The 16,271-nt window shown below is 38.2% G+C and overlaps 1 protein-coding gene across 2 annotated transcripts; it reads right to left on the bottom strand.

Annotated features, from left to right (window-relative positions):
• Positions 1–10,525: 10,525 nt before the first annotated feature.
• Positions 10,526–15,808, bottom strand: LOC102213282 (sodium-dependent phosphate transport protein 2B-like). 2 transcript variants are annotated; one of them, XM_005732348.2, is made up of 13 exons: positions 15,667–15,808; positions 15,233–15,280; positions 15,005–15,139; positions 14,783–14,911; positions 14,515–14,658; positions 14,176–14,287; positions 13,891–14,086; positions 13,712–13,807; positions 13,365–13,476; positions 12,734–12,901; positions 12,365–12,481; positions 12,158–12,282; positions 10,526–11,548 (listed from the first exon to the last, which is right to left on the bottom strand). In XM_005732348.2, the coding sequence occupies exons 2-13, from the start codon at positions 15,276–15,278 to the stop codon at positions 11,000–11,002; spliced, it is 1,929 nt and encodes a 642-aa protein (XP_005732405.1). In that variant the 5' UTR covers positions 15,279–15,280; positions 15,667–15,808; the 3' UTR covers positions 10,526–10,999. The 2 variants fall into 2 exon arrangements, with proteins under 2 accessions (XP_005732405.1, XP_005732404.1); XM_005732347.1 differs by having other exon boundaries at positions 15,233–15,284; positions 15,667–15,802.
• Positions 15,809–16,271: the final 463 nt, after the last annotated feature.

Raw genomic sequence — 16,271 nt, 5'->3', positions numbered from 1 at the left:
TATATATTTATTTAAAAGCAACAATCAATCACTGATGGATGAGACGTTACACCAGAAGCTGTGTTTTAATAAGTCAACTATTAAGGCTTGTCCCTGGTCCTATCAGCGGCACGTTGATGATAAATGTCTCTCAGGAGACAAGACATGCAGCATGAGCCTGCAGGGCACTTAACTATTGTCCCCAGTATACAACCGGAGCAGTGGAATTTCAGTTGATATTGACTGAGTCTCTGTTAAGCTGCTGCTTTTGGTCGATATCTGAGTTTTCACCATCACTAAGGAGAGTTTGGCTGGATAGGAAGTTAGTATAACAATTGGTTACACTTCAAACACAACTTTAGAGCATGTGTTGGAGTGTTTAAAAAAAAAATTAATGCGCCTCTGTGGTATTGTTGTTTCTGCATTCATAAAGATAACAGGCAATTTCCTTTGAGGGATTGTGTTTCTATGGCTGCCAATGAACATGAGGAAGAGGCAGTGTCACTCAGTTCATAACAGTTATTTACAGCTCTGAGTGACTTGTGATGATGTGCAGTTTATAGCTGGTATTCACTGAGCTGTCATTAGTTAAATAAGGAGTTTCACAGTGTAAACAGCTCCATGTGGCACTCCGTCAGTGTAGAGTGACGTCTGTGTATAATTTGGGGATGGACTAATGATCTCCCTCTTCCTTCAGCTATCTCTGTCCACGATGTTGTCTATCTCTGGCTTTAAACACTGCCTACACGTACTGCAGTAATCTCTAGGCTAGTGTTTTCTGCAGTTTATGTGGTAGAAATTTTTTGTGAAGGTCATCATAGGACGTAAGTCAAAACAAAACAACTTTTTTTTTAACATGCTGTTAAGCAAAATAAGGTATCAATTCATTTCTACCAGTTGTCAGTTACCAGAATATAAAAATATGAATAAGGCCACAGTTAAACTTATTGTTTCTGTCAAAGCTTAGTCCATTTATTTTGTAACCATTTATCCCACTAGTGCCGCAACATCAGAAGTGGATACCTCCAACCAAAGCTGAAGATTCCTTCTTTGTGTATGAACACACGGATCCAGATTATTGTTAAAGATATTTCCCTGAGAACATCAAACCGAGGCCTCTCACTTTATCTTACCTCAACTGAATATGCAAAGATATGATATAAAATGCAGTATATATGTTGCTCTGTAAAACAGCGGTAATCAAGCTGAACCAAGGTCAAACACCTCTGGCAGGATTTTCACGTAAATCGATTCATAACTTTGTGAGAAATCTGAAACAAACTGAACAAATCACAGAACCTCACTGGTTGTGATAAATAGTGAAAGCAACTGCTCCATAGTGCCATGCAACAGTATAGTTTTTCTGTTTATGTCTTTTGTATTTCTGTTACAGTTTGCACTTATTTGAATATTGAATGAACAAATTTCCCACGTGTAGGACTAAAGGTTATCTTATCTTAATATACAATAATACAAAAAACATCCAGTCCGTGGGTGTGCTCGGCAGAGAAGTTCCAGGTTTGCAGTGGGAACTTATAAGCGCTAGCTAAATTACTGTTTATGTTCTGTCATCCTGAGTTATTTGCTCAGGTTTCGTTTACCTTCATGTTAAAATAGCAAAGCTGTGACACCATGAGAAAAATGGGTTTCTGGGTTCATGACTATCCACTTTTTTAACACAGAAGTGTGTTAGTTACACTCGACTCACTGCCAAAAGAATATGTAAATGTAAATATCATGTTGTCTTGGTGATACTTATATATGGTAAGTAAAGTTGGACTTTTCATTAAAGCATTTGTGATGCCAAATCATTCATCCGTCAACAGTTCACAATAATTCCTACTGTGAGCCTCCTTGACTCCTTAATGAGTTTTAATTTTCATAAGTTTGTGCTACGCAGCTAGCCAATGACAACAAAACTTCTCACTTATATCTGGACTTCAAACATTGCAATAACTTGTGAACTGTGATGGATCATGAGCTGCTACGTCACTGACGTCAAAATAGGTGCATTACTCGTGTCTGCCTTAGGGAGTGGAATTACAGTGCTACACCACCTTTGTACAATTAAAAAACGACTGAGAAACATCGGGTTTTGTTACTACAAGAGTGCTTGTTCACTTATTTCCTCAGATCAGTTCATTTCATAAGCGAGAGAGCCATTCAAATATATTCAGATGAACTGAGAATACTTAAGTTGATTTAATAGGCACTCTCCTATAATCGTCACACATGACTTCACTACTTGTGGGTTCACCTAGACAGAGATAGTCTATACTCGAATTACATGCCCCGCTGGACATGCTCAGGTCCCAGGTCGCACTCTATAACCCATAACTCAGACTTCTTGTAAACTGGCAGGCAGCAGTGTTTTCTCAGCTCCCAGCACCAAACTGAATGAGAGAAGAAGTTAATTAGCAAATGAACAACAGGTGTTCTAATTACATCACCTGGTATTATTTCCTGATTCACTCTTGCCCACCTCTTTACCTGGTGCTTAAGTTTGCCAACCTAAGAACTGCATTGTTTTGTTAACTTATCTAGATTTAAGGTGTGCCTGGTCAAAATTTTACAGCCTGCCGTTGCTGTCTACGATATTTCAATAAAAGCAGGTTTAAGAGCCCAAGTAAATATTTCAGGAATGTTTTAAAGCCACATTTGTTAGTCAGTGTAGTTACTGTAATGAATCTTTGCTGCACTTTCACCTATTACTGTTACTCATTGACCTCATCCTTATCACTTCATGGCCTAAATAAATGGATTTACTGACCATACAAATTTCATTTCATTAGTATCTTTACTGGACTCACAGCATAATTTTGGCTCAGCATCCAGTAAATTACGTGCAGCTGTTGTCACATCATTAGTTTTAGATTTTTGTGGTATGATTCAACTCCGGTTTACATTTGATTAGGATTGTTGGAATTTTTTGGATTGGTTAATAGGCCGATTGCTGGTTTATGTGACCTTGAATTGTCACATTGTGTACTGCATATGTGACTAAAACACTTTACCAGCATTGACAGATTTTTTTTGCAGCTTTCACACTGCATTTCATTCCTGCATTTCCACCCGAATTGAACTCTCACTGAACTTCTTCATTATTTGGTTATTATGAAGGAATCTAAACTTTCACACTGCATTCTTGTTCCGATAGAAACTAATATTTGGATTGCGGAGTCGATATTTTAAAGTTCAAATTTACTCTGGTGTTTTGAATGGTTTTGTAGGGCATTCCACCACCTCTTCCTTTTCTCAAATATTTACAGGTCAATCTCTCTTAAGAACAGTTCTGCGAAGAAACTCAACTCTACTAAAGCTTCTCTAGAAGATCTACAAGAGACGTTTTGTCCAGCATTTAACAGAATTTTGACCCCTCATAGTAGCTACACTTCCTGCAATGTGATCTCTGCTTTTGAAGACAGTGACTGGCACTAAATATCTCATAAAACACTCATTCAAAATTTCTTTTTAAATAAATCTTTATTTAATAAGAAAGTGAAACTCCTTAGATTACTCCAATTTTTTTTTTTGCAAGAGTTTCATGAGCCCAGAGAGGCAGCATTAACATTGCATGTTTTCTTCGTCAGGGTCGGGGAGTGACTCATCTCTTTCAGAAATGCAAGTCTAATGTTGGGAGTGCATCATATGTACAACCCAGCTAACATCACGTGTTTGCTCAACAATAATCCGCAAACTGAGCTACTCACGGCCTTAAATGGGACACATATTGAAAGCAAATGCCCCGGCTTCCTGACCACGTTTTAATTAGCTTAAAAAAAACCCTCCAGAGATACAAGAGTAAGATAAAGGAATTGCATGCTTATGATATACTCCCTGGCTCAGTTGTAATATGCCTAAAAATAGCATATATTTCCATGCAATCTTAGATGGACTTTGGCAGTGTTTGTGGCTAGCAACATGGTAAACAATAATCCGCTGAGGTGATAAAAGGGAATGAAAAAGAATTAAAAACCACCTGCAGAACATTTTAACTCCAGAGTTATCCCACAAAGTAAGGCTTTTTGTTTTGTTTTTTTGTTTTTGTGTGTGTCTGATTTCAGGATTTCAGCCGACATCGCAGCTGGTGCAGACTTAGTTTGACCAAAGGTGTGTGTGAGTGTATTTTGTGAGTGTATTTTTGGCTATTGATCACTAGTGATTTATAGACAACCATGCTTTATCGATTGCTTAGCTACTTTCACCATCACAAGATTAATTTTAAGCCATTTTTACCCCCAAAATCTGCATGGAGCAACCAGACTGCATGCCATACCAGTCTCAATACTACTAATAGGTGTAAGTTAAATATTTTACCATGGCCAATGTAATATTAACCATTTATAGGTCACAAAATAACACTGGTATTCATATTCTACAAAAACATCTTTGATAACATTTTATTTTGCGGTATATTGCATTTTTCTTTTTTCTTTTTTCAGTACAATTGCTGGCTGTCACAACTCGTATACAGAAGGAGAAAACAACCGATGCAGTTTTGGTCGCTGTTAGCGGGAAGCCAGTTGCAGATATTTAATGAGTATAGATCACTGGCTGAAATGTAAAAGCTGAAAAATGGAACACAAATGTTTGAGGGAGGCCTACTTTATTAAGCAATGAAAAAGACTTGCCTGGAAAAGAGTTTGATCCCTGCTTGTCTGAATCTGAGAATGACAAAGATCCTCAGTGAAGCTTATCTTTTGTATAAAATTGAAAGCGTAACACGTCACAAAGATTCCATTTGCAACAATAATGTCGCTTTAGTCTCACTGCATGGTGGCAAAAAAAGAATACAAACAGTTGGCTCATTATGGTGGCAGTAATCAGAATTTTAATTCACATAAAAAAAAAAACTTTAATAATCCTGCAGGGAAATTGCATCATGGGTAATTTTCATTACAGCTGTAGCCACAGGTTACAGTGATCTGTCTAAATCAGTGTAACCTTCCCTCTTGCAATGCAGACCCAGAATTTTCCATATGGGCCTTAGCCTCAGCTGACTAGAGGGCAAGCCCTCAGCACTCCTTGGCTGCTGGACGCACAAATGATTTTTAATGTGCGCAAATGTAACAATTGAGTGAAACCACAAAGGTACAATGTGAAAGAAGTCACCAATGTTAACAGGGTTTCTGCTGTCAGGGCTTTCGGGTTGTTTTAAAAAAAAAAATTTCACACAACATTTTAAAAATGACACTGCTCTGACTAATTCAAGGTCATGGAAGCTGTTTGCCTAAAAATGTCATCAGTTAGTAAAAAGTACTGAATGTTTTTGGTCCAGATCCACCGTTTATCATCCTCATCAGAGTGAATCTCAGAATCTGAGTTTTTATGGGCATGCACAAGGAGAAAACATGTCGCCTCTCATGTCAGTGAAAGTAAGCTACATTTTGTCACAGTTACTCAGACAGTGGACAGTGATTTTGCTCACATTGAATAGAAGTTGTAAAGCCTTTACTGCCAGTGCGTGCAGAGTTACTAAGTATGAGTATGCTCAGGGAAGGCAGCTAGCCAGGGAAAGGTCAGACTTAGTGGGAGGCTGTTTGTTGGAACAAGTATGTAGCAGTCTGGTGCGTACTGGCAACTTTGTGCTAATAATGTTGTTTTCTGAATCAGTGTTCATAGAGAATAAGTGTGTGTGTGTGTGTTTTAAATGAAATGATACATTTATAACAAACATATCTTTTAAAAAACCCAAACAAAACAGAACTATATCAGTAAAAGTGCACCTTTTGTATCAGGTCAAAAGAGCTTTTTTTCTGGCTTCCCATGTTTAATTTCTCACCCTGTCATGTGTAAGTATATGCCAGGCTCCTAATTAGGTGTTATTAGTGCAGCAGAGCACACCTTTTACTCTGTTTAGCCCAGAGGAGGAACAACCTTTAAACAGAACAGAGTTATTTAGTTTTACCATTAGATCATTTTATTGGATTTAAGAATTTTACTTTCTTGTCTGTTTAATGTGCTCCTTTCAATTTAGATTTTATTTTTGAAAAATTTTTAGCTTTAAATAAAGTTTTTATTTTTTGTTTTTAAAACAATTATAATATAGGGGTGTTTCTTGATATATATATTTTGTTTCTAACTTCAATCTACATTTAATTTTGTTTTGTTAATTATAATACCCTTACTGAACTTATCATTGTAATAGGTTATTATTGTTTGATGATTTTTGTTTGATTGGCTTAATTGAATGTTAATAGCTTTTCTAAAATATTAATTTACATATAACTATAACTGTATCTGCTATTACTTTGGAAAGAGAGCAACAGATAATATAATATAATGATGATGTTATTTAAAGAGTTTAGATAGAGAGTTGATAGAGCAGCCAGGCCTGCAAAAATTAGCCATTGTGGGTACAGACAAGCAAATATACTGGGAATTTAATTGTTTTTAAATAATACAATTTGCAAAGCCTTCTGTTTTTACCACAAGTGAATTAAGTGATTTTAATCAGTTTGATAAACATAAGCTAAACTGCACTGAACTGAAGGATTGTTCATCCTCACACTCGTGAATATGAAAATAATGTTTATTGGAGATCTGAAATGTCAAATCTATCTGTCTGTCTGTGCATCTATATATATATATATATCGATCTCCATCTCTTCAAACTTTCATATAAATTGGCTTTATACAGCTTTATATTGGCATTTTGACATTCACCAGCAGAAAAAAAGGGTAAACTAACTCAGTGACCAAGCATGAATAACACCAATTTATCTTGTGTCAGTTCAGCATCATTTTAAAATATCATTTTGTGTTGCAGTTTCAGACAACAACCATGTGCCCATGCAGACTTTACAAAAGCTGCAAAAAAAACCCCTCGACACTGAAAAATTGATCATATCCAGCCACGGCCGCTGTGTGCTCAGTTGTTACTTAGCTGCTGTGGACCTTTACCCGTCAGCACACCGTAATTACATACTAGCCTGCGTATGCTGTAAAACCATCAGAACTGCAGTTAATAAGTAGATTAACCGGCCTTTCAACAGACTGGTGATGATGTGACTGCTAATGCTGTTAGTAAAAAGATGCACAGTTCACACTGTCAGACACTTTCACCTGTGCATTCGCACAAAAAACAAAGGGGAAATGCTTCACACATGTATGCAAATGCTGACCGTAAGATGCGTGATTTGAAAACATCGATTTGGACTCGGACAAATGCACAGCACACAGCACTTACACTACGTTCTGTTCAGTAAAACAGGAAACATTAGTTAAGGACTGTAGATTGTTTTCTCTTATGAACCAAAAAACACTGCAGTACTTCTGCAGTACTTCTGCTTGCTGTCTATTTTTAAGTCCTTCTTTGGATGACGGTGGTGAGCTTTTTCCTCTCAGCTGAAGTTGTGGTAATTGTAGCATTTCAATATGTCATTTTAAATTAGGCTAGAGTACGTGCTTTATTGTTACTACGTATGCACTGACTACAGCTGTTGATTAGTGGCAGAGTGTATCCCAGAGTGTGCAGCAGTAATTTACTAAAAAAAAAAAAACCCTGTCAAGTATAGTCATAGTTTTATAAAAGAGAGAAAGAGCAGCCTGTAATTGCAAATGTGCACAACAACACAGAGTTTTTAGAAATGTGAAGATGAGACTATAAGGCAGGTTGATGTAAAAAACAAAGAAAGAAAGAAAGAAAAAACTGTCAAAGTCATTTCCTGCTTCATTTTGTAATTTTTCTTATTCTACTGCATTCTATTTATGTCGTTTTCTGCAACGCTTATTCTCAGTCATGTTTAATAAAAAAGTTTTACTCTTGCATTTTCTTCTTTAGATTTTTACTTGTTTTGCTGCTGAGTGGTCCCTGTGTCAGTTTTTATGTTATTCTAACTTTACTATGCACTGATCACTAGTGGTGAGAAAGCTAACATAGCGTGGAAGGCTCTAATAGCTTCTTCACAGCTTAAGGGTTAGCACTTTTGAGGTATTTTTACTTGTTTATTCGCCTTAATTTTTTACTCAACTGCTCAAGTGAGATGTCTTCTTTCACTCAGTTTATGTTTTGAGTAACACTGGAGTTCATCTGTTGTCAGCTCTATTCAGTGAGAGCAATGAAAGGAGAAAATGCCATGACAACAAATAGCAGCAGCATGCAGCAATGACTCAAACAGAGCTGACGTGAGAGTAGTGGAAATACATTTGCTGCAAAGAAAAACAAATAACAAATTCAGTAAAATTGCATTTTTATGTACTTATTTCATTGTTTATTTTAATTTATTTTTTTGCAAAGTCACCCTTAATGTTGCCACAGAAGAATGATTCCCAGTATCGTCTTCTGAGTGAGCTTATTAACTTAACACAGGAATAGGATCAATACTTGGCAGAGTTTAACACTCAAAACCAAGACATGTGGATCTGAGTTGTAGCAGATAAGGCAGAACTAAAAGTAAACTAAAAGTAAATTTCTAGTATTACATTCATATTGTGGTTGCAAATGAAAATTGATCCATGTCTGCTACTCACCAAAATAGGATGTCTCATCATTGGTCACTCATTGTCCAGTTTTGTTGTCAAGTTAAATATCATTTATTTAGGAATTAAAAACCCAAATGATGTCAAGTTATTAGAAATATATTTTTTATACAAGTCAGTTTATATAGAAAGTCTGGGTAGTCCTAGAAACACATTTTATTGTCCTCAGCTGATCCCTTGAGTTGGCAAGTGCTAAATGAGTTTATAGCATAATGATGACCTTGAATGTTAATAAGTCACTTTACTGCTTGTTAGGAATGCAGTCCTAGAGAGAGATCTCTCAAACTACTGAATATTTACCTTTGTTAACTTTCCAGGTCGTAAAAGTGTTATTTTCTTAACTCAGTCTTCAGAGCGGTTTTTAAGATTGTTCAAATTCACCATGACCAAATCATAAACATACTTCTTTGTAAGTTTAATGAACATTTGAATATGTTCAGTGCATGCTAATCAAAGATAATGCATTTTGATGTCATATTGGAGAAAGTCATGTGGTGCTGAAGCGGCTGGAATATGTTACCCATGCAGACCCTTTGTAAACATTCCTGAGCCGCACTGAGATTGCTGACTGTGTTTGTGTGTGAATGTTTGTGAAGCAACTTGATTTGGATCCTAATAATAATAACTACTGTAAAACTGAATATATCTCACAGCTCATAAACCTTTATAATCTCAGTGGCTTTTGTAAGTACCATCTGTTTCACAGAAAACTTCAGTATTCATATTTACACTCTCATGAAGTGCTGTTTATTTTATCATTGTTTTTAAGGGTCAGTTTAAAGTGCTCTCCAGCTTTTATTTTTGAACTGGGCAGCTATACCTAAAACATGTGTAACAGCAATAAACGGGGCAATACTCCAGAGAACTAAGGATTAAAATGTGTTACACTTTACCTGATCTCCAGAATCTAACACTGATAACAGAAAAGCTGCCAGCAACAAAACTTGGCTCACACACACGTTGTATCTGACTGCGCTCATTATTCGGCTCCTGGTATGTCTGTTTCTCAAAGAGCAGTGAGGCACTTGTTGACACAAATAGATGAAATATCTGGACTTAATTATATGTTTATGTCACCAGCGCGCTCACTAAATCATCCTAATGTTTAACTGTAATGTGACAAAAACACCAGACGCTCATTAAAGCTGACAAATGGATGACGTGTACCAAGCTAAATGTCAGAAATTATAAATGCTCACAACTATTGAAAGTTTTAAAAGTTGAAAATACAGAGGCTGATATATCTGACATGATATCTCATGTGTACTAGTAATGATTTAGTACTATATAAAACCATAAAATGCAGGATTAAAGTCTCCTTTTGATCTGAATGCTCTGTACTTTAAGTCCTCTGGTGCTCCTGGATGTCATAAATAGAGGACAGGCAATAATCAGGTGTGGGCGGTTGTGAGGGAGGAGCAGGTACTTTGATTGGGTTCATAAGGTCAGTGGACTACAGCACAGGCAGAGCCACTATTGGCTGTCCTAAGGCCTTAATTAATCCAATCTTCATCTAAATCTTACATAAACTGCTACTTTATTAACGCTACTTTAGAACTCATGACTCCAGCTTACAGGACATTTTCTTCAGATGCAATCAACACATTTTTTTTTTGACATTTGAAACAAATCAAATCAAGCTGTACTGTGACTGTACAGAAGCTAAACTTTGCTTGTTTTGAGAGAAGTTCCTCTTTCACACACTTGTTGTTCTAAGGATCATCAGATATGAAACCCAGCTACAGGACGACTTTTTCTTTTTGCAACCTTACAATGAATCCTGTGATCTCTCATAAAACATGACTGTCCTGCAAATAGATAAAAATGTCCAATCCCTAATTATAAATAACTTGGAATTCTGGGTATGTTATCAACACAAGTGATGAAACTAGATCAAAAGTGACAATTATGCACTTGAAAATGTGTGTTTTCTTATATTTAGTACCCTTGAATGTACATGTTGCACAAGAGTGAGCTGAATATCAGATGAGTTGATACACATATCAGTGACTATAAGACTGTGTGATGTCAGTGAGATAACATGATGAACATAATGACAACAGTGCCGTTTAAAAATAGCAATTTTTTATTTACAAATATTTCAGAGTCTTAAATACTGAGGGATAACATAAAATTTGCTAATAACGATACATTGGAAATGCTACAATAAACATCTGTATTTGAAATGTTGAAAGAAAAACTTAAGGCTCTTTCAACGTGTCTTATGAAATAAAAAAATAACTCATAACATTCACAACCATCCATAATTAAGATATTACCAGCAGTAAATCTTATGATGTTTTACTAAAAAAACATCATAGAACTAAACATCACATGGCCAACAACAGTCAGTTCATAATATGTGCAACACTTCTGTTCATATTCTCCACCAGTGTTCACTACAATGCTCAGTGTATCGCCCATTAAAAGGGAATCAATGATATATCACAACCTGAGAAGTGATGAACAATTACAAGTGTATCATAAATACATTATTGCATTAAGTTTTGCATATAGATACAAATTAAACTTAAATACACTAAAATTGTGTTCCTTTAGTGGCCTCCTTTGTGTCCTCATCTTTAGACATGGCTGGGTTATCGTACATCTCCAGACTTGGCTTCCTGCTCGTCTCAATCGCTTCCTCCTCCTCATTTTTCTTGCAGCACTTGCAGCATTTGCAGCAGCAGCAGCAGTGTTTGCAACAAAAGCTTGAAGCTGAGGTAATGATGCTATCCCACGGGGCCATCGAATGCAGGGGCCGCGGTAAAAAGTCCCAGGTACGGAGGAACTTGGGCAAGAAGCGTCGGCAGCGAGATTGCATCACATTGATAACGATCACAAAGATAATTAAAGCAATGAAAGGCACACCGACGCCGACCAGTACTTTCCAGCCAGCCATTGACAGACCAAAGACAGTCAGGGGGAAAACCAAGAAGACCAAAATCAGGTAGATGATAGCAAACCAGCGATATTTGGCAGTTTTGTTCCCTAGCCCTCTTGCCAACCTGATGGGCAACCGCATGAAAGGGATCGGGTACCACAGTGCAATGCCAAAGATGTTGAAGAAGAAATGGCAAAGTGCAATCTAGAAAAAAGCATAGAAAGATTGGATTTAAACAAGACAACCACTGTGTGATTTCAAATAAAAAATAAAGGATGGATATAATAAATGGATTTTCCTTTAAAAAGATTTCGTTTTGTTTTTGATAAATATATGCTTAAAGGGATTAAAGTTATTGTAATGCATCACTTGGAAAGCTGGAATATTTGTGCAAATGCATCAAAATAATTTTGTCTCGCTGAAAACCAAAAATGTTGTCGTGTAAGTGGTGCTGACAGAGTAGTGCCAAATACTGCCTTTTCTATAACGGTGGATAATTCCCCCTTCATAGTAAGCACTAGGCTATTTCTGTATTTTATCACATCTCACACATTTAACTTGTTTAAGGCTTAAAGCCTGTCTAATAACACAGACTGCTGTGAAGGTCTGACAGTTTCTTTAGACCTGGTGAGTGATTCTTGGTGAATTGGGCAAACTGGGTTTGCTAGCTAAACTCCACAAACCACTGAGTGACATCTTTGTGGCAACATCCTTCTTTTATAAGCAGTCTATAGTCTGAACCAACTGACCAATGAGCATCACCTAGCATAGCTGTAAGCAGGCATATGAGAACAGTTTTTAATTGTTTCTTACCTGCAGAGAGTTTTCTAGTGTTTCTCCAGGGCTAGCCATAGCAGCAAGTATAGATGTTGTTGTTGTACCAATATTTGACCCCAGCGTCAGAGGATATGCTCGCTCAAGGCTAATAACACCGATACCTGACAAAAAAGATAAACAAAATATAAGATCTGGTGACAATTAAAAAAGACAAACAAAAAAACTGGCGTCATAATGGCTTACCAACAAGAGGAGTTATAGCTGAGGTGAAGACAGAGCTACTCTGAACCAGGAAGGTCATCCCGGCTCCCACCAAAATTGCAACATAGCCCATGAGAAAGGTGAAGGGGAAGGGTAGGTCTGTCATCAAAAAGAAACACATGATGTGAACATTATATCTACATGACCAGAGAAAACAAGCATTTCATTCTTAATAGTAAATGTGTCTGAGCTTTTTCCATCACACAACAGGACCGCTCGACCTGAACGTGAGCCAGAAGCAACAGGAAGGCTGTGCCTGTGTCGCTCATCAAGCATCACCACAGAAGCAGATGTGCTGACTATCAAACAGGCTGAACATCACATGCAAAAGGCTCGTTGCTGGTTTTGTACCTGTGTTGAGCACCTTCTTGATCAGCACAGCCACCTGGCCCTTCAACATGGAGTTGAGCAGCTTGACGATGAGGATGAGACAGGTGCAGAGGACGAACAAAGACCCAGCCAGCAGAATGAGGCCCACGGCCAACTCTGACAAGGTCGTATTGGCAAAGATGTGATTACCTGCAAAGGATGGTGAAAGAGACAGACATTTAGAGTAAACTCTGGTAAACCGAGCTCTTGTAAACACTAAGAATTGAGAAACAAGCTACATAAGTTTATGATTTTATGTAAATGTAAACAAAAACCTTTCTAAACAAAAACCTCTTCAAGCATCAAACCATTTCATTTAATTGGAAACAGCATGCTTTGAAGAAGTGATCCATTTTATGGTCATGTGACACTTCAGCCAAACAACATGAATGGACCTATTGAGGAGGTAGACGGGTTAAGGGAGAGTATTTGCTGAGTCACTGTAACGTCTCAAAGGTGGTCATTGTCTCAGCTTCGGAGAATCTGGTCTAAAGAGGTTGATGTGGCCGAATGGCTCTCTCATATTTCACCGAGCTTTAGCAGATCAGGTAATCCTAATTGCTTTGTAAATTTTCTTTCCCCCCCTTCAGAAATGGCATGGATGTATGCTCACATCTCTTTATGTAATTGGTAAAAGTCTCATTCATCTGGGTCCAAGTCTGGTTTCCTTCCTCCCAGCAGATGTCACCTGGTGGGCAGGTGTTCACTGTCACATTCCAGAAAGTCTGAAAGAGAAAGCAGAAAGTATAAGAACAAAAGCAAGCCTCGACGCAGTGGCTACTGTAGCTGTACAGCGTAATCTTTCAGTGACTGCAAGCAGCATTCAACCTCTTTAGAAAGTATGAGCTAACACAAGGCAACATTAGTCATCAAGAGAAAAACCTGATCTAACCACAGCTTTATGTGTGTTTTTACAGCTGTAAATACTAGTTTTGTAACTGGGTCTTGTTGATTTCTTACCGTGTTGGTCTCTATTTTGCACCATTTTTTTATCAGACTCTTGTTCATGGCATCCTTGTCATCAGTGGCAATTGCAGAGATAACAGATTTGTCGAGCTAAGAGAAGAAACAGTTTTTTAAATTTTTTAAAAATGGCAATCATACTTGATATTGATAACATGGCCCGGTCTTATAGTTACCTGGATGATGGATTTTGTCAGAGGGTCTGTGATGACCTTGAGCAGTTCGGGGGCGTCTTCTCCGGACTCGAGATGAAAAGAATCGATGATGAGTTTGGTGACTTTGTACAGAACGCCTGTGGCAGCTTCCAGCGGCAGAAGAATCAGGACAGAAAGCCAGTTGAAGAAGTCGTGGACTGTAGCACCAGCAAATGCCCTGAAAAACAAGAACACTCGGTCTAACATCTGCTAGAAACGGTTTGTAGAGTTAGTGTAATATCTCTATGTTTGCATGCTGTCGTTTACCTGCGGAACTCATTCCGATCTCCTGCCTGCATCATAGCCACAATAGTGTTGGTGACAGATGTTCCGATGTTGGCTCCCATAATGATTGGCACTGCCATTTTAACTTCCAGTACTGCAAAAGATAATCGACATTTCATTCACGTGTAATAAACTAACACTGCAGTCACTGTTAGTATTTTAAGATATAAATATCACACATTAAACATTTAGATTGTTTCTCAGAATAAGCATTTTTGAAACTGTCACCTAGAGGTTCTATTGTGAGTTTACGACACATTTGTTTGAGTATACCGGACTGTAAAATGTGTGCACATGCCTCTTCCATGTATTTCTACTTACGTCCAGAGGCGACCATGCTGACCACGATAGAGGAGGAAGTGCTGGAGCTCTGCACCAACACTGTGACTAAAACCCCGATCACCAGCCCAGCCACAGGGTTAGTTAGCACCTCACTGTTTTTGAAGATGTCACCAGCGGCTCGGCCTGTACACACACGCACACACTGAGGTAAAAATACAGCTCTCCATGCACATTACATAACCTGGAAGTGGTTTGTTTTTGTTTGCTTATTTGTTTGTTTGTTTGTTTGTTTGTTTGTTTGTTTTACCTCCCACTAGCTGGAAAGCAGAGCTGAGAACATCAAGTGAGCAAATAAACATGTAGAGAAGTCCAAGCAGCAGAACCAGCTTCAGAATACCGGTTAACACTCTTAAAATCTTCCCCTTTGTGTCTAGATCTGTTAACAAAAAAGACACAAAGCACTGAATCAGTCTGGCATTGTGAAGAGATCCACGCTGTATAGAGCAGTCGCAAAAGCGTGCTGCCTTACCTGACCACTTGACCCCAGTGTCTTTCAGCTCTGGGAGATCCCAGGGATCCTCCGCAGCCTCCTCATTCTCCTTCACCAGGACCAGAGTGGAGTAAGCCGGTGGGAGATGCTCTTCTTTAGACAGAGACTTCTCATCTAAGGGAGGGATTGCGGGGGGGAAATTGTGAGAAACTAAAGTTGCAATAACAGTTTGAGGAGGTCAAAAGTATCCACAAGAAAAGGACATACCGATAGAGGAGGAGTTATCTCCCTCTACTTCTGGTCTAGGAGCCATGACTATCTGAGAAACAGAAAGAAGGCAAGAGTTTCAATGGTTTTAGTGTTAGTCTGTATTATTCACCTTTTCAAAAATAAAATGGCTATCCCCCAAAAGCAATCTATCACACTTTTTACTCTGTCCACTAAGCAGCTGTGCAATAGTCAGCGTAATCCAAGATGAAATTCTAGCTTTACCACATCTGTATCTGCTCAGCAGTTGATCATAATTAAGACAACAAAGAAACACAATAGTGGTAAGACAATCAGCAATAACATCTGTCCAAATAGCGGATATTTTTAACGCAAGCCACTGAATCCTCCAGCTATTTCTCGCAAATATCCTCAAGATTGCAGGTGGCCTCGGTCCTGCCGAGAAAGATAACGATGGCAGCCGGTGTACGCACCTGCAGCGGAGCGCTTTTGTGTCCAGATCTGTGAGAGGGGAGCAGGAGGCTTCACCTGAGTTACCTGTTGCTCACTCCGAGGCTGAGTGCTGCTTTTATAGCGCTGCGCAGAGCGCACACCCGCACACCCGCTGCTGACAGTTCAAAGATCACGCACACATGTGCAGCAGGCATGCTGCATCTGCAGGCGGGGGCAGATAAACCCAGTTAGACATGACTTGAATTTCTGAGGGACTAAAAACTAAGACTGACACATTTCACGGTTTTCAACGGGGGAAAGATTTTTTTTGGTGTTAATTTGTCTATTTTTGACTCGTCTTTCTAAAGAAAGTTTTTTTTAATGACCTTATTTTTTTTGACAATGTCTACTATTAACCGTCTACTGAACTTATAGCAAAACAAACACGCAAACAAACAAACAAAATGTTTCCACCTGTCTTCAGTCTGTGGGCTGGGGTACAGGTGTAACGAACTCAAACATGCTCCCCCTGGTGGCATGAAATGGCAATTCTTCTCATATGGCAATAAAACCAAGTTAAGTTTCAAATAAATCCACCTGGAATTTTGTCTTTTTGATAATTTATTTTAACATTAGGTGGTTTCAT

Source organism: Pundamilia nyererei, unplaced genomic scaffold (genome assembly GCF_000239375.1).
Source record: "Pundamilia nyererei isolate P.nyererei 1_Seehausen unplaced genomic scaffold, PunNye1.0 scaffold00046, whole genome shotgun sequence".
NCBI lineage: Eukaryota > Metazoa > Chordata > Actinopteri > Cichliformes > Cichlidae > Pundamilia > Pundamilia nyererei.
This window is presented reverse-complemented; position numbering and strand designations above follow the sequence as displayed.